Source organism: Fringilla coelebs, assembly GCF_963513975.1.
Source record: "Fringilla coelebs genome assembly, chromosome: 18".
NCBI lineage: Eukaryota > Metazoa > Chordata > Aves > Passeriformes > Fringillidae > Fringilla > Fringilla coelebs.
Window position 1 is genome coordinate 670,086 of NC_140044.1, and position 25,331 is coordinate 695,416.

At 52.7% G+C, this 25,331-nt stretch overlaps 3 protein-coding genes across 3 annotated transcripts; 2 read left to right on the top strand and 1 right to left on the bottom strand.

Annotated features, from left to right (window-relative positions):
• Window positions 1-4,466: 4,466 nt before the first annotated feature.
• On the bottom strand, window positions 4,467-12,422 carry SPATA2 (spermatogenesis associated 2). Its single transcript, XM_084217740.1, has 3 exons — window positions 12,251-12,422; window positions 9,563-10,000; window positions 4,467-8,205 (listed from the first exon to the last, which is right to left on the bottom strand). The coding sequence occupies exons 2-3, from the start codon at window positions 9,878-9,880 to the stop codon at window positions 6,952-6,954; spliced, it is 1,572 nt and encodes a 523-aa protein (XP_084073866.1). The 5' UTR covers window positions 9,881-10,000; window positions 12,251-12,422; the 3' UTR covers window positions 4,467-6,951.
• A 314-nt stretch (window positions 12,423-12,736) lies between these two features.
• Window positions 12,737-18,004, top strand: RNF114 (ring finger protein 114). Its single transcript, XM_084217675.1, has 6 exons — window positions 12,737-12,880; window positions 13,628-13,778; window positions 14,227-14,333; window positions 14,827-14,941; window positions 15,790-15,897; window positions 16,055-18,004. Exons 1-6 carry the CDS (start codon window positions 12,762-12,764, stop codon window positions 16,118-16,120), a joined length of 666 nt encoding a protein of 221 aa, XP_084073801.1. The 5' UTR covers window positions 12,737-12,761; the 3' UTR covers window positions 16,121-18,004.
• Window positions 18,005-21,497: 3,493 nt separating this feature from the next.
• SNAI1 (snail family transcriptional repressor 1) lies at window positions 21,498-25,066 on the top strand. The gene is made up of 3 exons (XM_084217811.1): window positions 21,498-21,586; window positions 22,153-22,656; window positions 23,843-25,066. The coding sequence occupies exons 1-3, from the start codon at window positions 21,508-21,510 to the stop codon at window positions 24,022-24,024; spliced, it is 765 nt and encodes a 254-aa protein (XP_084073937.1). The 5' UTR covers window positions 21,498-21,507; the 3' UTR covers window positions 24,025-25,066.
• Window positions 25,067-25,331: the final 265 nt, after the last annotated feature.

The following is a 25,331-nucleotide window of genomic DNA, read 5'->3' on the forward strand; positions in this document are numbered from 1 at the left end:
TTCTCCAAGCAGGAGAAATCTTCATATCAAAGATTCAAACACCACAGGCTTCAATGCTGTCAAAAGAGATTATTTTAATTTTTGATATGCCTCTAAGTAGTCCAAGACTTTAAGAGTCACAATGCAAAGTGAATCAGACTTTGATTCCTGAAGAAGGCAGAAGTCCTAGCAAGGCCAAGTGAAGGGAGGTTTGGAAGACTCCATGTAGCAGACTCTTCCCAGAGCCCACCCATGATCCTGGGAGGAGAGAACACATTTTGGATGACTCAGTGCTTCTCCACCTGAATATTGAAATGCAGGAGTAAAAAAGGGGGGGGAAAGGGATTTCTGAGACTGACCTTTCAACTTTGGCCTCTGAAGACGCAAAGCTCTCCCTGGTAGGACAAAGACCAAACAAGCTCTTCGACCCCCCAGTAGTTACCCATTCTAAGCCCCATTTCTGTTACTGATTTACATTAAGAGATTTTGTGCTCTCAGGCTGAAATTCTCCACTGGAGACCCAGGAGTGGGTGACAGAGTCTAAGAGCATCTTCTGCTCAGCTCACACCTCCCCAGCACCTGCAGCACACTGTCCCTTTGCTGCTGTGGGGCACTGCAGCCTCAGCACCACTGCTTAGGGCAGAAGGGAGGACACATCGCCTTAAACAAAGTTTCCTGAGATCCTTATCACCACAAGACACAAAATGTCAGCTCACCCACAGGGAGCAGCGTCTGCAACGTGTGTACAGCAGGAAACAGCATTCCTGCGTGAGGATACCCCTCTGCCACCACGCTTCCTCTCACTCCTTGAACTGAGCTTCCTAGCCTTGCTCCCTTTAACTGCAGCCTTGCTCACCCTCCGGGTTTGCTGCAGCAGCAGTTCACAACTCTCCTCCAGCTGGCTGAGCTGATCTTGCTGCCCCAAGCCAGTGTCACTGCGCTCTGGCTCCCAGCAGAAAGCAGCCACGGGCAGGGACCAGCAGTGACCAGCCCGAGTGCCATCCACAGCTGCTGCACGGGACTGCCCAGCAGAGCAGAAACCAGACACCTCCTCCTCATCCTGCCATTGGAATTATGCCTCAGAGCAGCTTCTGTCCTTGGGGTCTGAAGAATGAGAGAATTTGGTCTCTAAGAGGTGTTTTACTTCTCCAGGAGTGAGAGGCAGAGCGTGGGGAACTAAGCCCCTCTCCCCCACTCTCCCCAAAAAAGGAGAAGCAGAACATATGCACACAGCCCACTGATTTCTGCTGAGGTGGCCCAAAGCCAGCACATAAAGCAGGCTGGGAACAGCTCTGAGAGCACATCTCAATTAATACCACGGGAAACAATGCCACAGACGTTTGCAATTTGAGGGCCAGGAACAAAGCATAAAGCAAAAAGAGCTGGAAATGGCAGTGTCCCCTCAGAGCATATCCCAAGACCAATAAATGAGCCTTCACCAGCACCTCCCAAGGGTAAGTGAGTTCCTGGGGAGGGGTTTCACAGCAGTGCTGAGCTGAGTCCAGGTAAGGCAGTTAAACTAAAAAACCTTGACACAAAGCTACAGAGCAGATTTTACTTACTTTTGGGAGAAAGCAGCATTTTTCTCTAAGGAGTTGATGAGCAGTTGTGGGTTGATTTTTCTTTTTCTTTTTTTAAAGCAGGTTGATGATAAAAAATCTCAGAACAGTATGACTATCATGAGAATGATTTCTAAAGCAGGAAGCATGACAGCCCCACACCCACAACAGCAGAAGCAGCTGCCACACACAAGTTGCCAGGACTGCTCCTGCACCACTTACAGCCGTTGGAACTCTGACACTATCTTCAGAGACCTGCACAGTGCAGAGTTAACTCAAAGCCCAGAAAAGACAGGAAAAAAAAATGGGAGCTATTACCCAAGTCAGAAGGATTTCACATCCTCATCTCAAAGCAGGAACTCTGTATGATAAAGCCCAGCCTGAGCAGAAGCTCCAGAATTGCCATCACTCACATTCAGGATTTGCAGCACTCAGAAAAGATCTCATCAATTAGAAGTATCAATAATTAAAGCAATCTCTAACCTCGTGTAAAGTTCCCTGCAAAAATTACGACAGTGCCTCCCAAATTCTGAATGCTGGAAGAGAAATTTCTTCTTGATGCCAAGGAAAAAAAAAAAAAAAAAACAGAGCCAGAGCAGGTTGTTTCGTATTTATCTGGACCATTTCCACCTGTCCACCTTTTTTCTGCACAAAGCCTTTCCACATTCACTGCAAGTCCCTGCCTGACACAGGAGGCTGCTGGGTGTCAAGATGACTTTCCCAGCCCCTCTGCTCAGCCACAGCAGCAGGAGCCAGAGCTGCTGCTGCCAGCAGAGAGGACGGGGAGCAGGGCACCCCACGGAGCAGCAGTGAGCAAAGCCCCCGAGCCTGCTGCTCTCGGGGTAAGGAAATGCGAACGCGGCTCTCCGGAGCCTCCGTGGCAGCACGGCCGGAATCATTCTGCCTGCCTCTGGAAAAGCCTGGGCAGCTCTACCCTAGGGAATGGCAGGAGCCAAGGGGCAGCCCTCATCCAGGATCTCCTACGGGCAGCAGATCCTTTCTCCTCCGGCGGTCAGGGCAGCAAAGCAGCTGGTTCCAAAAAAGCGACAGCTCCTCGCTGTGCCCGAGCTCCCAGAGCCCGGCTCAGTGCAAGCAGCACAGTGCAGGCTCCCAGAGCCTGGCTCAGTGCAGGCTCCCAGAGCCCGGCTCAGTGCAGGCTCCCAGAGCCCGGCTCAGTGCAAGCAGCACAGTGCAGGCTCCCAGAGCCTGGCTCAGTGCAGGCTCCCAGAGCCCGGCTCAGTGCAAGCAGCACAGTGCAGGCTCCCAGAGCCCGGGAGCAGAGCTGCCTCTCCGAGCCTGGCTCAGAGCTGGTGGCAGGCAGGTGCCCAGGGCTGCCCTGGCATAGGGACCTGCAGCCCAGGCTGTCACGGAGCCCCCCAGAGCAAACCATGCCAGGCTGTGCCAGCGCAGAGCCTGGTGCCCGAGGAGCAGCCCCTTGGCACACACACAGCAAGAGCTGTGCAGCAGCTGCTCCCTGGCTCTCCTACCCTCTCCTCGCACGGAGCAGCCTGTTCTGTGGCTGTCTGCAGGGTTTGGGAGGCAAAGGAGCTGCTCCCTTCCTCCCAGCGCTGTAAGATGTGCTGCATCCTCTTCATTTCCACGTTGCCCCAAGTTGGTTTTTCACAGCAGGGTGCAGGAGTACAAAACCACAGACCAGCTCAGTTACTGATCCCCTGCCCCTACATTTTCAGACTGGCAAGACCAGTTACAGAAAACCTTTCCCAGGGGAATATGATCAACTGTAAAAAAGAAAAGTACTTACAATCTTGGACAAACACAGCCACAGTCCATGATTTTCAGAAGGAATCACAGGAGACTGCCTTCAGAAATAACAAACAGGGACATTTGCAGCCCAACCCAGTAGCTGCTGAGATACCATGGTAATGATCATGCTAGAAGGCCTAATTCACTCTGATTTCAGAGTCAAACCAGGTACATCAAGAGTCACCTCCTGCTTTTCTCCCAGTCGCTCTGGCAGTGTATCAATTATTACCATGCTCAATTAGCCCTTGTTTCTAAACAAATACTGGAAAGATGAATCTCTTCCCTTAAAAACATTCTACAGCATAGTTAGCAATGTGCACTAAATGCTCGTAACCTACAGTCATCTTCCAGAAAATAACTTTAAGGAGCTGCCAGTTCATCAAGTCTAAACTACTTAACCGTGTATGGAACCTTTAAGCTTCTGTTGAAAGCCAAAGCAGCAAACAAACTTAGAGGTCTGTAATCAGAGATGCCAGGCAGCAAGACAGCTTACAGGCTTGTTTTATATGCACCAGAAATATGTCAGCTCAAGAAGCATCACGGTGTGAGGCAAGATTTCCTGCAAAAACATTTTAGTTACCTGGAGCTTGATTTTTATAATCCTCCCTGGAACTTCCAGCAAACACAGCAGACGATGAAACACTCGTAGAATGGGCACTTCAGCATACACCTGACATGCTTTTAACGCAAGGAACAAACAAAAGGAATGATTTCGTTGGGAACTTGAGGATTCTCTTGTTCCAGAGCTAGCAGGATGCAAAAGGAGCCAGAAGGCCTAATTCAAGTGCCAAACTGTACCTCAGCAGTATCACACATCTTCTGGGAGATGCAGCTTCGCTCGGGAAGCTCGTCAGGCAAGCGCCACGGAGAGTCGAGGCTGGGGTCCATGGAGGGAGCTCCATATGGCCCAGAACCTGCTGCCACCCCACCTGAGCCTGCTGCAGACTGCTGCCAGAGCGGCTCACATGCTCCAGGAGCACTGAGTCATGCTGCTCAGGCTGCAAACCAAGGGGGGATTTGTCTCAGCAGCCCGGGCACGGACAGACCCTGCGAGCAGCGGCTCACGGCATGCAAACGCACCTGGGAACAGACACCTACATGCACACGCCACTTTAAGAAAAGAGTGAAGCCTTTTCTTAAAGGCCTCTTTATTTTTAAATTCCTTCAAAACATAAATTAATTTAAACAAATCAGATGCAAAACACCTGCATTTTAAATTCGCATATATTTTACTGTATCAATCACAGCAACCTCATACAGTAAGATACACAAAAATAGAGCATGGTATCACTTCAATTCAACACAGGCTTGTACTACAGGATTCCATGACATATATACAGAGGACTTCTCTTTTTCAGAGCAGGTATAGCCCCTGCCCTGGTCACCATAAAAATTACGTGGCATCACAGTTTTAGTTATTCACTGTAGTGTGAGGAGCCATATGGAAATTGAACTGGTGAACTAGAAGATACACTGTAGAGCAGCCAAACAGGCATGAAACTGCAGAAGGTGAACAAAACCCAAATAACCACCAAAATTAAAACCACCCTTAGACTGCATTTTAATAGTAAAATTGTTTTTAAATTCTTCACTATATACATAATGTATCTACATTTGTGTCATATTTATATATATATATATTTATAAAAAACATACAAGATTGAAAACCTTAAAATCATTCACTTAAACAATATTAACCCCAACCCTCAGGGTCAACAAGGCAGTACTTGCCCTTGACATTACGCTCAGCTGCAGTCCCTTGATTCAGAATTTCCCTGATTGTTAAACACACTTTGTTCACTTTGTTTCTTAGTGCAAACTGGACAGTAACTTTTTGTTCTCAGCCCTCTGTAAGACCCAGGTTTCATCTTATTTCCACAATGCTTCTGACACCCAGTTATGGCTAAAATTATTTTAGCTATTTTACAACACTAGCCTATGTAATTTTCCCCTCTACCTACCTGAAGCCCCCCCACCCCAAAAAATGTAAGACAAACGATCATTCATGCATGTTCCTGTCACACAGGGAGTAATGGACATTGAAGTTGAGAAGCCTAGACTCTAACAGTGATTAAAAACCCCAAAGTGAATAATTTCAGTGCAAAGTGGACTACAGTTTACATCTCAGCTAGAGTTCTTTACAGATATTTTAAACACATTTAATTCTGCACATCAGATTAGGTTGCCTGATACTTTGTCCTAACTAGCTATAGTTGGAATAAGGGAGTTAGGATTCTTAGGGGGTTTTCTTTTCATAAAAAACTAAAGTCTATTGATAACCGTGTGGTGTTTGGGGGTTAAACTGTACAGAGCCCAACACAAGGGAGTCCTGGCTCTCAGCCAGGGTTCCCAAGTGCTATAGCAGGAGACAAAGGTCATCATCTGATTCACATCCATAACTGATGGGTTCACTTGAACAGGAGTCACAAATGAGCTCTGATTTTTAACCAGGCCAGTGCTTTACTTGCTGGACTACACTACAGACAGATTGGCAGTGAATTTGGGAGCAAGCAGAACATTGATACTTACAATTTCCATAACCACAAAGAAAAAGCGTGCACTGAAAGCAAAATCCTGCAATTCTTAGACAAGACTCCACTCAGATGAGCGCCAGCCTTATCAGAGGGAAAAAAAAAAATGTCAGATTAAAACCCAAGAACTGATCAGAGCCAAGAACATCATTCTGCCACAGTGGCTATAATAAGCTATGAAATACAGTACAAGGAAAAACAAAAAGTCACCTGAACAAATAACCCAGAGAGACTTCATAGTTATAATGATTCTACCACTTTTAAGGACTCAACATATTAAATATTTATTAAAAATAAACTGTTTCCAAATCACCTATTTACAGTACAAAGAACAGTACTTAAACCATGTGCAACAGAAAGAAAATGGACACTCATCTGAGAGGACAGAACTCCAGGCATCATCTGAGTGACACAGATACAGGATCACCTCTTTAAAATACCATACAGTGAAACCCAGAAGGATGATATTGGCAACACTGGAAAATAAAGCACATATTGTCCAGATTCAGGTTATATAAGCTTGAGACAAACAACCAGGAGAGAAGAGGAGAAGGAGGAAACAAAGACAAAAGGAAGAAAGGTCACGGTGTTTGCATTTTGGAGATCAAGAAATGCAGACACGCATGAAAAAATAGTCCTTGTTGGCAAAACAAGCCATTCTCATATTTCCTGCACATTTTGAAGTCATACTTTATCAAAAACTGGCAGTGGTTTCATCACTCATAGAAAACGAGAATCTTGATTCTCAGATTTTATTTTCAAATACTGCCTGGTTTTATTTGGGCAAGATATGATATAATAGGAAGGTATGATGTCACTTTTTAAAAATACAACAGCTGCCAAGTTTTAAGGAAAAATGTGCTCTTCTCCCCCATGTAAGTTAAAAAGCAATGCTCATTTAGGAGTTACCTAAATTATAGCAGCATGAAATCTAATGGATCTGCAGCATCTGTGAAGCCACAAAAATCAAGAACTGGCACCTGATCACTGAACCATGGTTCCAAATATCTGGACATGTGATTTTGGCAAGAGGTCAGTGTGGAGTCAGAACATTAGTTAGGATAGCCCTTTCCTCTCCCCCTTCCCTTCCCTTCCCTTCCCAAACAGACTCTTCCAGTCTATCTGTAAACCACGTGGGACAGCTGGGATGATTTGTAGTTCAGCTGGTTGTTGGGCAGGAACCTGTGCAGGTCGCTCTTCCTGCAGCACGGGTCGTAGTAGTAGGCGCTGAGGCAGGAGTCACACGAGACCTTGGAGCAGAAGGTGCACGTGTTGGCCGCTCCCGAGCGGTTGCAGAAGCCGCAGCGCGAGGTGCCCGAAGGCTTGGGCTTGGAACCGAACTGAGCAGCTCTGTCTTGACTCTGAGTCTGTGATGTGTACTGAGATTTCTCCCTCAGAGCCGAGGCAGGGGACAAGCCATCGCTCGGGAGGGCTTTGATGGAGTAGGAGCTCTGCTTCACTGCTGGGTACTCCTGCCTCGAGCCGAACAGGCTGTCACACTTCTGGCACACAGAAGCGCCACAGGGTATGCCACAGTTCTGGCACTTGGAGGAAGCTGTCTCTTTGGCTAGATGGGTGCGTTTGTGGTAAACAGGGTTGGCATCGCTTTTTAACAGCCATACATCGGGCTTAATAGCATCTTGTCTTTTAAAATTCAACACGCTTCTAGAATCAGGGTCAGTATATAAATCTAAGTCCTCTTGAGCAGAAAAATAGGAGCTGTAAGGGACATTTGTTCTTAGCATGCCATTGTGATGAGAGGAAGTTGGCAAGTATTCATCTGAACAGCCGTGTGGGGAGCTGGACATGGTCAGCAGAGAGGGTGAGGGACGGATGATTTCATCTTTAATGTCATCTTCCGCATCGACCAAAATCGGCTCCTTCCTGAGGCTCAGCGAGCTCATCAGAGGCGGTTTCTTACTCTCCCAGTAGCTGTCATATGCATCCACTGACTTGGAAGGCTTGCTGACCTTTGGCTTGTAGTAGTCCTTGGAGGCGCGCTCGCTGGCGGATTTCTGGAGCACCATGCGCGCCATGGACGTGTTGAGGCTCTCCTTGCACTCCAGGCGCCGCCGCATGGCCTCCGAGCAGCCCCGCACGTCCTCGCTGCTGCTCTTGCGCTCCTGGATGACATCCACCTCGGAATAACCCTTGTCCTTCACCTGCAGGTGGATCTCCAGAAGCTGCTCACATTCCACTTTGGCCAGGAAGAGCTCAAAGGAAATCATTTTCACCTGAATGGCGTCGACCTGCTCTTTGAGCTTAAACGTTGTTCCCAGTTCCTGGACGTAGCCCATGTAGTTCAGAATCTGCCTCACGTCATCTTCTGTTAGAGCAGACTTCACATAATAAACAAAGGGTCCAGTGTAGGTCTGAGGGGCCCGGGGGAATAAAAGGAAAACTAGGTTACAAATTCAGCGGTGGACGAGATGTTCAGATAATTCAGTGACAGAGACCATATAATTAAATACAACAATAATGGCTCTGAACACATGCAACTGCCTTGGCAAGATGAGCTCCATTTCTGCATCCCTCCTGCTCAGCAGATGGAAATTCCACATGAGGGAAATTCAAAGCAGGAGAGTTTTCATTCAATTTAAAATCCTGATTAGCATAATGTCCTCCCTGGTGATTTAAATCACCCTGCTCTGCACTGATGTTAACTTTAATGCACACCGGACATGTTTCATTTTACAGAAGTCTACCATGAAAGGCAAAAAGGCCAGGATTTGGGAACTACTCCACGCAGGGACAAGCTGGAGCTAACAGGAACTCAGAATTACTGCAGGAGTGCCAAAGTCCAATTCAGCTTTAAATATGCTTGAGGGGCACCCTTCTTTGTGTACTGTTACTATGCAGTTTCAAATGTTAGTTTTATTTAATTTAATTTTAAAACTTCCACTAAAAGAGCCCCAAAAGCAGAGACATGAGTTTCTGCAAGCTGAAATCCCCTCAGCATCTGGCACACCTGAGGGATATGCTTAGCCCAGTCCAGCCTGTTCTGAGTGCAGGCAGGAGCAGTCTGCCCACCACAGGCAAAAGATAAAACACAAAACTCAACTGTACAGAGCTCCCAATGGGACTGCAGCACCCAATACCAGCAGTGAGATCCCACTTTTCCCTCTGGGAACCTGCCAGCACCTTAAAATCAAAACATCAGGAACTGAGCATTGACAAGCAGATCAAAGATACTCTGAAAACAACTCCTTTGCAGAAGTTCCTTCACCATTATCATACAACTTGTAGGAACCTCAGCAAAGCATCCACTTGAACACCTGCCCTGGGTTTAATACTTGTGTCCAGTAACAGCAGTGGCAGGACAAATCAAACTCAGTCAGCTCAAATCCAGCTTGACCACTCACCACAGGGAAAGCCTCTCCAAGTAAAAATGAAACAGTGCAGCAGGGGAGGCCGAACAACAACCTTAAATAAGTTCTTCTCCTACTTGATACACACTCTAAGTGCAGAAAGTGCTTGTACTTCTGCTCTGGGGATACTCTCATCCGATATTCTCATCTCTCAAACTTTACTTATTTTACAAAAGAGCTTTCCTATGGTTTCTGTTTACCTACTGCAATATATATAAATATTACATATATATATATATATATATATATATAAAATGCTATAAATGGAAAAAAGAGAGGCCTTTAAAGGAAACAAATGAAATGTGTTCACAGAAAGAAAAATAAATCATGTTCTTGCTATGGCTATATAAAAAAATCTTACCTTAATGTTTTTGAACTCCTTTTTCCAGGGGTACAGAAAGAGATTAATCCCAACTGTCTCAAGCATGTTGAATGCATTATGGAGACAATGTAAACTTGAGGATTTCACAGATCTCAGTGAGTTTTCAGCCATCTCATAAAATTTTATCAACCGGAATCTATAAAAGGGATCAATTTTGGGAAGGCAAAGTAAGGCTGCTGCTGCCACTCGCAAGTACTCATCATTAATAGGACGCTGCTTGTTGTCAGAGGCATTCAGTTTGCATTCGTGGAACTGTACATACTTCCTAAATAAATCGTCTTTATATTTTGTATCCATTGAAATCAGATTTTCCCTCCGCTGGGGGCAGCTACCTCCTCTCTTTCATGGTTATTTGGCAGTGGGTTGGGTATCTGGCGTTAGGAATCTTCAGCAATAGCAACTGGCCTGGAATAAAAACTGAAAACAAACACAAGTCATGCCAGGTGCACACACCCCAGACATGCCCTGCCCCTCTGGGCTTTGTAACAGGGACACAGCCTCTGCAGGACTCTCCAAAGGCACAGGAGCCACAGAAATGCCACTGTCCTGCTTTCCAACACCATTCCCCACACATTTTCCAGGTCCCTGCCCATTTTGTGAAAGCGTCTGCTTTTCCCCCCTGCCTCTTGTGGCACAGGACTGTCCCTAGGCTGAGCAGGTTTATTGACTTTGCCTTTTGATTTCTAACATTTTCACTGACATTCCTCCTGCTGGTGCCCCAGTGCAGCTGGGGCAGCTCTGCAGCCACCTCTCAGGACCCACTCCCGACTGCTGCAAGCCACAGCCCAAATCCCAGCTGAAAGCTGGCAGCTGCAAACACCACTGGGATCTTTTCGGCAGGAAAGAAACACCTACCACCTTCAGCTGCGTTATGGGAGCTGAGTAAAACCATTTCTGTGCTTCTGTCGGGTACGTTTCAGTTTGCAGGGATGGCTGTTTTTATGGCTATACTGATCTGCATTTCCAGAGCACTGAGCTCACACACGGAGTTGAAATAGCTGGTGGCAAAAGAATCTCCCAAACGCTGCTTTACCAGAAGCAAGGTAATTCACAGGCCAACAGACTCCTCCTGCAAACCCATGATCACAAAGCAGACCACAGGCTTTGTTTGCTACATGAAAAGACAAACTAGGTCTTGACCTGAGGGGAGAGGAGTTGGGAGAATTCAGTGCTCTGTTTCAGATGCAGTCAGTCTCAAACAGCATTTCAGAAAAGACTCTTCACCCAGTATTAACTGCAGCTGCTAGAACACCGATCAACACTCGTGTTAGAGGAAAATAACTTCCCAACTGAAGGAAAGGAGCCAAAACACAAAATACCAACAACCAAGAGGCCAGGGAAACAAACAAACAACAAAATCAACAGCCCGGCAGTTAACATTCCTTGATGAAAGGCTGTGCTCAGTGCCAGCCTCGTGTGGGGAAAGTTAAGTAGCAGTTCTGCTTCTCCTCCAAGGCACACGCGCTCCTGTCAAGAGACAGGCTGTGAATCACAGGAAATGTGGAGTGCTAAATTAACATCTGAGCATAAGGGCCAGGAGCAGTCCCTTCCCTCCCCACATTCCTCCACAAGTTGTGCAGGATGAAGTCTGTGGACAAAGACAGCAGAGCCTGTTCCTTGGCAAGAAGAGCTGCACACGAGAACTGCAGAGAGAGATCTTTGTCTGGCACGTCAGCAGAACACCCCCAGGACACGGAGTGATCCTGTGCTGGCAAGGAGCTGCGTTCAGCACCACAGCTCTGCCATCCCCACTGCCAACAGCTACCAAACAAAGCTGCTGGCCACACACGAGGCACGGCAGGGTCAGCGAGCCCCAGCTGATGGGAGAGCCTTCATCGAGGCTGGCAGAGCCCAGGCCAGCCCTGACTGTGCCCCGTGCCTGCCACCCGAGCCAGGGCACAGCACACTGTGCCACAGCACAGCCCGGCAGCCCTGCCAGAGCTGCTCCAGCACAGAGCTGCGGGCAGCACGGCCTCCCCGTGCCGGCAGCCCACCCAGCAGCAACATCCATGGTTACAGGCTCTGGAGAGCTCACGATGCGAGCAGGCACGGATAAATATAGGTTTCAGCAGCTCCCCGACTGGCAGAACGCACAGAGGAAGGAGGCTGCTTTGCCGCAAGGTGTTCACGCCAAAGGCCAACGTTTCCCGGAGCTGTGAGAACAGAAACTCCTGATCAGAGTCCAGTGCCAGCTGTTGAGACAAGAGAATGTTCCTAACCATGTCCAGAGCCAAACGTCACGCGAGAGAACCAACTACTCTGACCGCGGGGTTGTACCAAGCCCTGGGCAGCAGCAGGGTACAGCAGGGCAAACCCGCCCTGCTCCCACGGCGCACCCTCCGCCCGCAGCGCGGCCGCTCCCGGGGCCGCCAACGGCCGAACTGCTCCCGGACGCGGCGACTGCGAGCGGCGCGGGAGCGGCGCCAGCGCAGGCAGCCCGCGGACCCCCGCCCGCCCGGCGCCCGCCCGGGGCCGCTCCGTGCCCGGGACACTTGTTGCAGAGCCGGGGCGCGGAGCCCCGGGCACCGCCTGGGCCTCCGCGGCGCCACCGGCCCCGGGAGCGCCCGCCGCCCCCGGCCGCCCCGCCGCTCCCGCTGTGCCGCGGCCGCGCCGCCCGCCCACCCGCCGGGGCCAAGCCCCCGCTCCGCGGCCTGTCCCGTCCCTCACCGCTCCGCGCCGCCGCCGGGACCGGCCGCCGCTCCACCGGAAGAGGCCGGCGCCCGGGATGCTGCCCCGCGTCCCGACGCGCTGCCCCGGCGGAGCCGCGGAGGCCCGGCCGGTGCCGCGGACGGAGCGCGCCCGCCCTCACGGCTCGGGCAGGGCCGCGGCGGCGGCAGCGGCGGCCCGGAAGTGAATGGCGAGGCGGGAGCACTTCCGCCGCGTGACGTCATCTAGGCGGGGCGCGAGGGGCATGGCCGCGCTCCGGGGAGAGCCGGGAGAGAAGCAGCCGTGGAACGGCTGCGGGGCTGTGACACCACCGGCCGTTAGGCCACCGCCGTGCCCGGAGCGGCGCTGGCACCGCGCGGGGCCCCGCCCGCCGGCAGTGCCCGGGGATGGCGGCCCCGCCCGCCCGGTGCGCCCCGCCCACAGCCTGTCACGCCCACAACGCTCGGTCACGCCCCCAACGCCGGGCGGGGCCGCGCGTGCGCAGGGCCGCCCCCTGGCGGCGCGGCGGAAGATGGCGGCGGGCGGGCCGTCGCGGGCCCCGGAGCGGCGGGCGGACCCGCTGTCCCGCCTCACCTGCCCCGTGTGCCTCGAGGTGTTCGACTGCCCGGTGCGCGTCCCCTGCGGACACGTGTGAGCGCCCGCCGCCGGGCCGGGGCGCGGGGGCCGGGGCGGGGGCCGCGGGGGCTGCGGGGCCTCGGGAGGAGCCGCGGCTCGGGCCCCGGCGGGGATGAGGGCAGGGGCTCCGCACGGTGCTCTGCGCCCCGGCAGCGGGGCTGGGCAGGGCAGGGCTGGAGCGGCCTTAAAGGGAGAAAACGAAAGCAAAGCGGGAGGAAAGGAAGCCAATGTTCTTCCACTTTCGCTTCCCGTCTCCCCTGAGGAATGCGGGCATGGAGTGGATGGACAAGGGGCAGCGGCTTCACACCGCCAGAGGGCAGGCTGAGCTTGGGTGTTGGGATCAAGTTGCTCCCTGGCAGGGTGGGCAGGCCCTGGCACAGGTGCCCAGAGCGGCTGGGGCTGCCCCTGTGTCCCTAGCAGTGCCCAAGGCCAGGCTGGGCAGGGCTGGAGCAGCCTGGGACAGTGGGAGGTGTCCCTGCCGTGGCAGGGGTGGCACTGGGTGGGCTTTAAGGGACCTTGCAGCCCAGACTATTCCATGATTGTGTCTAGAAGCCGAGGGCACAGAGCACTGTCCAACAGCAAACAATTCTGGGTGTGACAGCCTGGGATCCTTCATGCCCAGGTGCCAGCAGCTCCTTCTTACCTTTCTTTATATCAGTCTCAAGGCTCTGTTACTGCTTTGGGCAGAGGCCATGCAAGGGCAGTGGGCACTGCGGGTGCCTAGAGGGCTGTCTCACCACCTGCTCCTTCTCTCTCTCACAGCTTCTGCACACCGTGCCTGCAGGAATGCCTGAAGCCCAAGAAGCCAGTCTGTGGGGTGTGCCGCAGCACCCTGTCACCTGGGAGCAGAGCTCTGGACTTGGAAAAGCAAATTGAAACGACAGAAACCACTTGCAATGGCTGCAATAAAAAAGTACGAAAGTGTTTGGAAATTCGGTACACAAGATGTGTCCACCGAGCTGTTTCCTCCTCAGCTTTTTGCAAAATCAGGTCAAAGTGTTTGTTCTGATATGTGCTGAAGGTGTTTGATATAGGCAGCACCCAGATGTTGACATTCTTTCCACAGTTTTTTGTTGTTACCTCTTCAGGAAATGAATTTCTAATGAAAGATTCTGATTTTAAAGTTGCAGTGGGACGTTGCTGCTGTAGCAGGGGTGTGTGGTAACATACCACAGACAGGAGAGTTACAGCTTAGCTGACCTGTAGTCTCAAAAGTTTTCTGCTTGGCTAGCTGAAGTATTTGGAGTTTCTGCTTTAGCCCTTCTGCTGAAAGCTGCTGGGGTGTTCCATGTTAGCTGCTGTTGTTTAAACGTGTGTCAGGAGGTCTGGGCTCACCTGCTGTGCCGTTGTTGCCTGCACAGATGTACCTGTCCAAGATGCGCAGCCACGCAGCCTCCTGCTCCAAGTACCAGAATTACATCATGGAAGGTGTCAAAGCTGTTACTAAAGAGCCCCTCCACAGCACCAGGTAACACCTCTGCTCTGAAATCCTAGGCTGCTCTGCACAAGAAAGATTTTTGAAGTAAAAGCAGAATTTACCACTTTGCTCAGTTTGGGTGCTAGTTTTTACGGAGTTAAAACCTGAGCCTTGATCCTGCAGCTGGCTGCAGTGCCCAGGTAAACTCTGCTGCTTCTGCTGGGACATCTCTAAGATCAGGGCATCCTGTAGATGCAGCTGGTTTTTAAAATGCCTTGTTCTCCTGATTGTACTCACCCACAAAGGAGGGAAGTGGGAGTTGGTGGCAGTGCATTCTTGTGGGTGGTGCCCTGACATTTGAGAAAAAGGTGATAAATGGCACTCAGAACATTTGCAGAAAAACGTAATTCAGTCTAAATATTGAGTTCCCTAAAATACTGTTAGGAGTCTATAAAGTGATTGTTAAAATTAGCTTGCTTTAATTGCGCACATGAATGATTGCCTTGAATAATCAGTGTTTGTAAATCACCTTTTCTCCCACCAGGAGCTTCCCCAATCGCTTCACCTTCCCGTGCCCGTACTGCAGCGAGAAGAACTTTGATCAAGAAGGGCTGGTTGAACACTGCAAAGCTTTGCACAGCATGGATGCAAAACAAGTGGTAATAAAAAGTCTTGGTGCAAGAATTGCAGTGAAGGCTGGTCTTAAAGCCCTTTGAAACAATGAGTTAGAGACTTTTGAATTAAGTAGGTGTAATTTCTGCTGTTCAGTCAGCGTGGCTGTGTTGGTCATACCTCTAAGCCTGGTGTGGTTCTGCTGTCACCTTTCTGTGGCTCTCTGGTCTCCACACCCTCTGCAGCTGGGCCACATGCCCTTTTCATCCTTGAAAAATGGCACACATTCAAAATTAATTAGGCACAGCAAAGCAATAAAATGTAATTTTTTAAAAAGTCAGACATTTAATTTTCTCCTTGCTTTCCCCCTTGTTTTCAGCAAGAAAATTCTATAAAGTGTTGGGGGAAATGCTTGCAAAGAATAGTGTATCATTTTAGTAACCTATCTGTGGTACTTCCTCTTATGTAAGAGGAATTTTAAAATATGGAACTGAATTGGAAACTTTCATTTTTCTGGGAAGTTTTTTGGAATTCCAGATTATTCAGGAAGATAAAGTTTCTTTTTTCTCTTGGAGAGAAGTAAACTTTGCAGAAAAGACAAAGGAAACTTTCCTGCCACTGTGAAATAAGGCTGAAATCTCCTAAAGCAAGAGGCTTTAATGAGTTCTGATTTTCAGAACGTGGGAGAAGAGTAGGCCATTCCATTTCAGGGATCTAAGATAGGAATTAAAATTATTCGGGGTTATCTGAGACTTCTGCATTCAATGTCCCAGCAAGTTGCTGGCCATCACTTTGCATACAGAACAGTGACAGCACAAACCCTCAGCTCCATTCCCCAGGCTGTCCCTGCCCTTCTGCAAGTTAGCATTGGCCCTAACTTTTTTTTTCCTTGAAGGTGTGCCCAATTTGTGCCTCAATGCCATGGGGGGACCCCAACTACAGGAGTGCTAACTTCATGGAGCACCTGCAGAGACGCCATCGCTTTTCCTACGACACCTTTGTGGTAGGTGTGCGCTGCCCTGCTGCCCAGCCGGGGCTCCTGGGGCTCCCTGCTGCGCAGTGCCAGCCTGCCCTGGCTGCCCGGGGACCCGCGGCTCTGCGGTGCCACGGGCGCTGGGCAGCCTGGCTGCTGCAGTGGGAGTGTTCCTGCTCTCTTCCAGGATTATGATGCTGATGAAGATGATATGATGGCGCAGGTTTTGATGCGCTCTCTGCGGGATAAGTGATGCAGACAGAGGATTTACTGCAAACCCAAGCTTCCACGAGGGGGAAGTGCCCAGCATCCTTGCAGTTCTCCCTGCACATCCCAAGATTAACTCAGGCATCCAGAAGTACAGAAGACTTTAATCCTATCTCAGTTTTGAATCCTGGTTTGATATTTCAGTACCATTCGGTCTTTTGGTATCATGGTCTCTAACATTCAGCCCTGCCAGCCCCATTTTTCTACTTGCTTAGACTCAGTTTCACTGTAGATCAACACATGGGAACCAAGGCTTTTTCCTTTACCTATGCCTATAGGTTTCTTTAGAGGTTGTGTTTATTTGACTGTCTAAAATCAAAATCATTCCAAATGGAATGGCCTGAACTAGTTAATAAATATCTTCCCAATCTCATTTACATATCTCAAGTGATTGTATGTGAGGTGTACTGGTAGCTCTGTGCCCCTTTAGTGAGACTTCAGGTGCTAACTGTAACTGTCAGACCAGCTGTCATTTAAGTGACCTCTGATACCTGTGATTCCATAATATTTCCCAGTGTTTCAGTCCTTACAGGCAGCCTCCCAACTGTATGGAAAACATATCTTCAGTATGAGTGTTCAAACTGCAAACTTTCCTAGGAAATCTTTGCACTGTGTATAAACTAGTTCAAAATACTTCAGTTCTATGCATGATGATTACTTTCCTCCATATTCTTACTATAATTTCTAGCCTGGAAAATGATCTTTAGTGTTGGTCTTAGTTAAAATGCATAATTTTTTAACTATCTTAGCAAATATTAATCAAAATTGCTGGCTTTATTATTAAATTGGTGGGTTTGAAACTGATTTCCTAGTAATTTTAAGCCTTATGCTGATAGGGGAATTCAGAAGGTTTTTTTCAATACCTCGGCTTTCTATTTAAACTAAAATTTTCGTATATGTTCTTGGGTTTTCCATCTCTCAAGGCAAGCTGGTGGGAAAATTACAGGTAATTCATAGCATTGGCATAGTACTTCCTTTCTGCATCACAGATTTTATCAGGTATTTTGAATTCCTATTCTTCATTGAAATGTTCCTGAAGTGGCTGAAGCTGTACTTGGATTGTTCACCGTCAGGCAGTGTGTGTGTAGAGCCAGGTGTAGCTTCCAAGGAAAAGTAAAATACAGCCCCTGAAAGCAGGACAGTTCCAGCCCCTAGTCAGTGGGTACTCTGTGTTCAAGCCTACACTTTTACCATGGAGATTCCTTAATTTTAATGTGATGCTTTCAAGAAGTTCACAGTGGAGCTGCTGAGATCTAAGGCACCTGACCAGAACCTGAAAATCAGAGTGCTGAAATGTCCAATGCGATTGTTGGAACTGGGGCAGTGGGCCTGCCCCACCCCAGAACTGAGTACTAATTAATTGATCTGAGCAGTAAGCTCCTCCCATCGTGCTCTGCTAGACGGCAGCACAGCCTTACCCTGAAAATAATGAAACACGCTCCAGGTTCAGCCTGGTGTGCAGCCAGAGCTCTGGCACCTCTGCTGCCCTTGCGGGTTGTGTTTCTTTCCCGTGGTAGGAGCTGTTACATTCCCGCCCTGAGCCCCTGCGTGGGCACTGGGTGCCCAGTGCTGGGGGGCTGGGAGATGTGGAACCCCCTGGTGCTGTGGGGCAGGTGCTGTGTTTGGGGGTGTTCTTGTAGTGCTTGGCCTGCAGAGAGGTCATGGGCTCTTGGGGGTTGGATGGGGATCTCTGGGCTCTGGTCACAGTGCAGTTTGGTGATGCCCGTTGCCAGGAATCCAGATTCCTGCTGCTGTTCTAAGTGCACTTCCATGCAACTCTGATAAAATGTTTAAGGAGCAGTTAGAAGCTTCCAAGCAATTACTTTGTCATGTTTTTGACTTTTGAAGACAAGTTACAAATAAAGGTCATTTAATTTATAAAATCCTACCTTTGTATCAGCTCTTGTCATTTCTCCCTCGTGGTCCTCGTGTTTCCTTTGAGCACCCAGAGTGTTTGCACTCGCTGGGGCACGCCCGACTGAGACTCCCTGATGGATTTAAAGGCACGGGTGGGAGGCACCTGCGTGCTGTGCACTGTGCACAGCCTCTGCTCAGCTCCTTTGGGTGCAGGGAGAGCCTTGGTGTAGAGCAAAGCAGCTGGGGCTCCCAAAGGCGCTGGGTGTCCCCCGGAGGGGCGCAGTGCTGCTGGCGCCTCGTCAGCAGCTGATCCTGCAGCCGCATTGTGGCGATAATGCAATCGGGCCAGCCCGGAGCTGTGAAATTCCCCGTGTCTGGCACAAGGAGTCAGCCCGAGGAGCGCAATTAGCACAGAGACACAATGGGAGGAGCCGGGCTTGCGGCTGAGCTCTTCTATCAAATTTGTCTCCAGACAACGACTGGTCTTAATGGTTCTGATAAATTGTTGTCAGCATTAATTTCCTAATGCACAGGCATTGCTCCATGTGGAATTGCAGCGGTAAATCCCCATGGTCTCCTTAGGCTGCAAAACGAGATCTTGCCAAAGCATAAGTGCTGTATTCCAGGTCTTCATGTCACCCGACTGAAAAGAGAACAGCAAATTTTCTTCAAGGCCTTTGCCCAGCTGTACTGGACACTCACTGGTGAGCCCACCTCACAAAGGATTAACCAACCAAGGCTGTGTTAAGTCATGGAAAAGAAAATGAGGGATGTGTTTGCAGTCCTAAAGCTTTTCTTTGGTCTAAATATACTAAAAATTACAGTGGAGCATTTGCCTGTTTTGGGGGTGGGTTTTTGTTTGTTTTTCTGACACGCAGCTTTGTGTTACAGTTGCATTGGTCTGCGCTTCATTCAATTTCATCGACAATTACATTATTCTCTGGGTGGTACAAATGAGGGCTGTTGAAACCACTATGAAAACTTGCTTTTCCTTCCTTATTCCTTCTCCAAAGCTCCAGAAAATACTCAGCACTTAGTGAAAAATTGGTGTCATTGCTACTGGCTTAGATCTCTCTTCTGGTCCTTCTCATATTTATTCTGTCTTTACAGATTCTGGGGTTAAAAACAATAATTCCGTAGAGCTTCTGGGAGCTGCCTGAGCGCCCCGGGCAGTGAGGGAGGGTCCCTTGCCCGGGGATGAGCCCGGAGCAGCGGCGGCGGCTGCTCGGGGCCGCTGACGGCAGAGGGAGGTCTTGCATCTCGGAGAGAGCGGGGCTCGCTCCTCCGGCACAGGGCTCGGCCCCAGCCCCCTCCGCCCTGGGCTTCAGGGAGCTTCTCCAGCCTTGCCGTGAGGGTTCACGCCCCGTCCCATGGCCAGAGCTCCTCTTCTTCCCACCACAGCCTCCCTTGGCGGGAGGAGCTCTGCTCTGCAGCCAGATATTCATGGAGACACGGGGCCAGGGAAGTAAAAAGAAGACTTTTCAGCAGACTTGCTGCTCTGGAGGTGGTTGAAGTGTATTTGTGAGCTCCTTGGGCCAGTTCTTGTGCTTCTGGAACTGGAGCTGTGCCACGGGCTGGTGGCAGGTCTGCTCTGAGCACCTTGGGGCTCAGCTGATGGTGAGGGTGGGACGGTCGAGAAACTCACTGCCACTTCCAGCCCGTGAAGCACTGCCGAGCTTCCCCTCCCCTGCGTCCTGCTCTCTGTCCCCTGTCGTGCTGACTCACAGGCACAGGTAGGTCAGGTCGCTCTCCCTTGATCTCGTTTTTCCCCTAGCACAGGCAAGTTTCCACACGCAGTGGTTGAACAGATCTGATTATTACCATTTCAGAAAGAACAGAAAACCACCTCTCTGTGTTCCTCGTGCGAGTGTCCCCGCTGTAACCACATCCGCGGCAGGTGGAGCAGCGGCGGGGGCAGCGGCCGGGCCGGGGGAGGCACCTGCAGAGCCCCGGTGCCGCTCCCGCCCCGCCCTGCCCGGGGAGCGGCACCTCTGCACCCCCGAGAACGGGAGCACCTGACCTTTGTGAGCTGTATTCCCCAAGGCCTTCGGGGGCACTTTTCCCCCGAACTTCAGGATGATACAGGGATGACTTTTGCAGATAAACACCTGCTGAAAGCCACGGGCCATTCGGCAGCAAAAGAGGGATGATCCAGCACGAGAGCACATGGCTGCAGGGGAAGAGTTTGCAAATGCGTCTGGTCTGGGCAGGATGCGCGTGGCTGGCAGGACAGGCTTTCCGAGCCGCTCCTGCCCTGAGGACAGGCTGACGGTGAGCTCAGTCTCTGCGCTGCAGCCGTGCCAGTGGAAAGCTTTGCTCCCACTTCTGCATTTCGCGTCGTTGTGGCTAAACAGTAAGATGTGGTCAGCGGGGGCTGGCGCAGAGATGTGTGATGCGTGACGGCCGAGTCACGAGTGGCCCAGCACATGGCCCTTTTCCGAGTGGCAGGGCCGGAGGAGCATTCCCAGCAGGACCTGTTCCTCCTGCCGCAGCCGCCAGCAGCTGCCTTGGCCCGGAGCTGAGCGCGGCTCTGCAGCAGGTGGCTGGAGCCGTGCCCTGAGCCCTTCCAGCGGGGAAACCCCCCGTGAGCCCGGGGGCCGGCATGAGCTGGGAGCGCAGGCTGCGCTGACTGCTACATCTCTGCCCCAGCAGCCGCCGGCCATGCCCGGGCACCTTCCCATGGGCACATGGCCCCTGGGAGCGGGAAGCCACAGGGAGCGAGTGCCTCAGCGGGGCTATGTGACCCGCCCTGCCCGTGGAAAAGAGTCAGGGGAAGGCAGCAGCGAAGAGAACAGAGAGCTTGCTGGAGGGGCGGCTGTGCTGCCCAAAACCTTCCCAGCAGAAAAGAAAATGTGTCTGGGCAGGTGCTCCTGACCCCTGGCAGCGAGAGGGAGTCACCGAGGGCTGCGCCGAATCCATCTCGCTGCTCCAAAAGTCACTGCCTCTTCCCAGAGGGCTATTAACCTGTGAAGGGCGCTTCACCTCAGATAGGTGTCCCAGCGGGGCAGAGGCTTGTCCCACCCTGCACCGCACAGCCGTGGGGAAGGACAGGCAGCAGGGGTGCGGGGATCTCCGCCAGGCACAGCGCCTTCCTCCAGCCCGCACGGCCGCTCTGCCCGCGTCGGGCACGGGCTGTGGGTCAGTCCAGGCTTCCGGACCCGCGGGAGCACGGCCCGGGGAAACGCCCGGGAGAGAAGCCAGGACCGGCTGGGGCAGCAGCGGCGGCGGCGGCGGCGGCGGCTGCTCGTACTGCGGCACCGGGCGGGCAGCGCGGCCGCACCGTGGGAGCGGCCCCCGGGCTCCGAGCCCTCGGCTCAGCAGGGCAAGGCTCGGCACGGCACAGCCCCGGCGGCGGGGCCGACACCTGCCCGTGCCCGCCCCGTCCCGCCCGGCCATTGGCTGCGGCCCCGGGGGCGGCCCCGCGCCCGCCCCGCGCCGCGCCCCCGGCCCCGCGCCCATATCAGCGGGCGCGGCAACTCCGCGGCCCCGCGGCGGCGGCGGCACCGGGGCTGCAAGATGCCGCGCTCGTTCCTGGTGAAGAAGCACTTCTCGGCCAGCAAGAAGCCCAACTACAGCGAGCTGGAGAGCCAGGCCGGTGCGTGGGCAGGACGGGCCGTGCACGTGGGGCGCTCCGCGGGGTGGGGGCTCCGGTGCGGGATCTCCCTAAGGCTCCACGCAGAAGCGGGCAGGGACTGACCGACTGTTCCAGGGTTGCGGATTTGTTTGTCCGTTTCAGTTTTGTGCGCCTCGTGGCGCGCGATCCCGTATCCCGGGATGCTGAGCCGCTCCCTGGTACCCTGGGGATGTCGGTGGCTCCGGTGGCTCCCTCACAGGGCGCACATGGGTGCGTGGGGAGCTCCCCGTGCCGCTAGCGGGCGGAAGCGTGGGGTTCCCTTCACCCCATCCCTCGCGGCAAGGCGGGCAGGGGCGCGGGGTTCCTGTGGTGTGAGGCCGGTCACCTTTGCCCCGGGGTGGGCTGCGGCTCTGGGCTCCCGTGGGGGGGGCTGGGATCCCTTTGCTCCTCCGACTCAGGGGTGCGGCGCGGGGCTCCGAGGGATGGCCTGGGATGGGGTCCCACCGAGCCCGCGGGGGTGGGCCGGGCCCCGGTGCCCCCGTTCCGGGCGCGCCGCGGGTCCCGCTGACCGCCGCCGCCTCCAGCAGTTCTGGCCGCTCCACTGCTCTACGAGACGTGCCCGCTGCCCGTCATCCCCCCGCCCGAGGTGCTCGGCCCCGGAGCCTACTACCCTCCGCTGGTGTGGGACGCGGGGCTGCTGTCCAGCCTGTTCCCGGGCGGCCCGGGCAGCGAGGCTGCGGGCGGCGCGGCCCCCGCCCTGGACCTGACGGCGCTCTCCAGCGAGGAGGATGAAGGCAAGAGCTCGGGGCCCCCCAGCCCGGCCTCGGCCCCCGCCGCCGCCGAGCGCTTCCGCTGTGCCCAGTGCGCCAAGGCGTACTCCACCTTCGCCGGGCTCTCCAAGCACAAGCAATTGCACTGCGACGCCCAGGCCAGGAAATCCTTCAGCTGCAAGTACTGTGAGAAGGAGTACGTGAGCCTGGGGGCTCTCAAGATGCACATCCGGAGCCACACGCTGCCCTGCGTCTGCAAGATGTGCGGGAAGGCCTTCTCCCGGCCCTGGCTGCTGCAGGGCCACATCCGGACGCACACTGGTAACGTCCCCTCTTGTCCCTCTCCCTCTGTCCCTTATCACCTCCCGCTTCCCTGCTCCGCTGCCCTAGCGAATCGGCGGGCCGGGTGTTATCTGGAAAGATAAGGGCTTCCCAGACCCCCTTGGCACATCTCTCGAAAATGTCCTTTAAATATCCTCTTGGCTGGAACGGAGCACAGGGTCAAGGCCCAGATTGTAAATCTGCGCTGCTGCGAGCGCAGGGCCTGCCCGGAGCCAGCCACGGCGCACCCTCCTGCAAATTAAAGCCCTAAAGGGGGCTGTGAGGCTGCTGGAACCCCCTCCCGCGCGCTGCCGCTCCCAAAGCATCCCTCCGTGCCCGCAGCGAGGGCTCCCAGCCGGGGCAGAGCTGCCCACGCAGCGCTCGGTCCCGAGGCGGTGCCGAGCCCCGCTCCGGGCGCGGCTGCTCCGGGATGGGCTCGGCACGGCCCCGGGCAGGTGCTGCAGGCACCTGTTGGCGCGGGGCCGGGCGCGCAGCTGCAGCCCACCCCGCTGCCGCGGCCGCCCCGACAAAGCATCCCCCGAGCATCCTTTGTGGGTCCGTGGGACGGTGTAATTGTGACTTGGCACTGATTTCACACCCTCTTAAGGTACTAAAGATGATGGCTGAAGGAAGCCGGGTAGACTTAATTGTGCTTTCCAAATTGAGCATACACATTTGTTTCCTCCAAAAGAGCCTTTCTGGGAGGAATTCGCCCTGGCCAGGCTTTTCAATGCGAGCCGGGCAGGAGAAGGGGGAGCGCGGGGCTCGGCAGAGGAAATAGCTCCACTCACCCTGGGCTGGCGCCTCGCAGCCGCTGCCTGCTATGATATAATTAACACACAGCGCTCGGCTTTCCTGCCGTGCTGCGAGCTCCTCGCTTGGCTCCGCACAGCAGACGAGGATCGTGTCTTCGTTTGTCTGTGTGACTGCCGTGCTACTTGCAGATGTTTCCAGCATTAATTTTTCCGTGGTTCACAGGAAAGTTTTTTCAGGAGCATACAATTCCCAAGCTGGCAGTTCTCCCCCAAGCGATGCTGTACATACCCGGCTTTCCCTCGAACAATGACAGCCAGCACTTCTTTTCACTGTGCTCTGCACAAACTTTGGCTAATGAATGGCTCCTTCTTTGATATTCCCCATGTGTTGATGCACTGGTTAATTGGGAGCGTTTCTCTTTGTCCCATAGGTGAAAAGCCCTTTTCCTGTACACACTGCAACCGGGCCTTTGCTGACCGCTCTAATCTCCGCGCCCACCTGCAGACCCATTCAGATGTAAAGAAGTACCAGTGCAAAACCTGCTCCCGGACTTTCTCCCGCATGTCGCTGCTCCACAAGCATGAGGAGACAGGCTGCTCTGGCTCTCGCTGAGGACTCTGCTCCCCGGGCCTCTCTCATCACAAATACCCATATTATAACTAGTTTCTTTAGGAGTTAGTTTCCTCCGTGGCCATTGCAGTGTGCACCAGGCTGGACGCTGCTCCTCTGGCCCCTGGGCCCTCCCTCTCCTCGCTTGGTGCCTCCAGTGCAATGCAAGAGCCCGATGGCCAAGGATGCTGGGTTGGAAGGGACCCGTCAGGATCATCGAGTCTAATTCCTGGCCCTGTGCAGGACATCCCAAGAACCCCACCGTGGGCGCCTGAGAGCTTCCTGAGCTCAGGCTTGGTGCTGTGACCACTTCTCCCACCCTGGCACCTGGGGGTGCAGGCCTGCACTCCGTGCCGAGTGTGTGAAGCTCGGGGGTCATGGTCCTGCCCCAGCCCCTCGGCAGGTGCCCCCTGGCCAGAGGCACTCGGCACCTTGCAGGGCTGGACCTGCACCCTTGAACACTGCGACCATGTAGCTTGGGGGGTTGGGGGTTTTGGGTTGGATTTGTTGGTTTTTTTTGTTTTGCTTTGTTTTTTTGTAACACCATAACCACTTGGTAACTTTTAAGAACCAGTATTTTTTTAATGAAGGACAAGACACTCCCCCTCGTACCCCGAGTGTATATAACCCGCCTGTAGAAGGTGCAACTATGCAATAATACAGTATCCCAGTAGTTGTGAAGCAGCTGCTTCTCCCCAGCACAATGACAATTTGCAATGCCTGCGAGATTAACAGTGTCCATGAAAGGCAGGGGTAGCCATTTCAAACCCCAGCCCTGTTTACAGAGCAGCTATGCACTCAAGCACCTGTTAATATGACTCTTAACAACTGCTTTTCAAGAGAACTGTGACTAATAGCAGGCACTTGTCAGCTGACACAATGGTGGCCTGTCCCAAGGCCGTCCATCGACAGGTGTGTGCCAAAAGCCCTATTTATGGGTATTGACAGGTGCCTCCTGAATGCATCTTTCTTTGGACATTGTTTTCATGGAATCATTACAAAGAGGATGTTTACATTTCAAAGGTACACTGGTATTTATATTTTTGTGCCACAATTTTGTACTGATGAAACTTTTTATATAATGATATACAATTTATTGATATTCAATAAAATCGTTAATTTATAATAGGGTTTTGTGGGTGCTTGGGGTGAACATGCAGCTGTAAGGGGGAGTGCTGTGCTCAGCTCTTCTCCCACCCGGTGCTCCTGGGCTCTGGCTGCAGGTGCCTAGAAAGTGGCTTTTGCCGGAGGGGATGTGTGGAGAGGAAAAGTCAGTTCCTGCCAGGGCCGGGGGTGCAGAGATCTCCAGG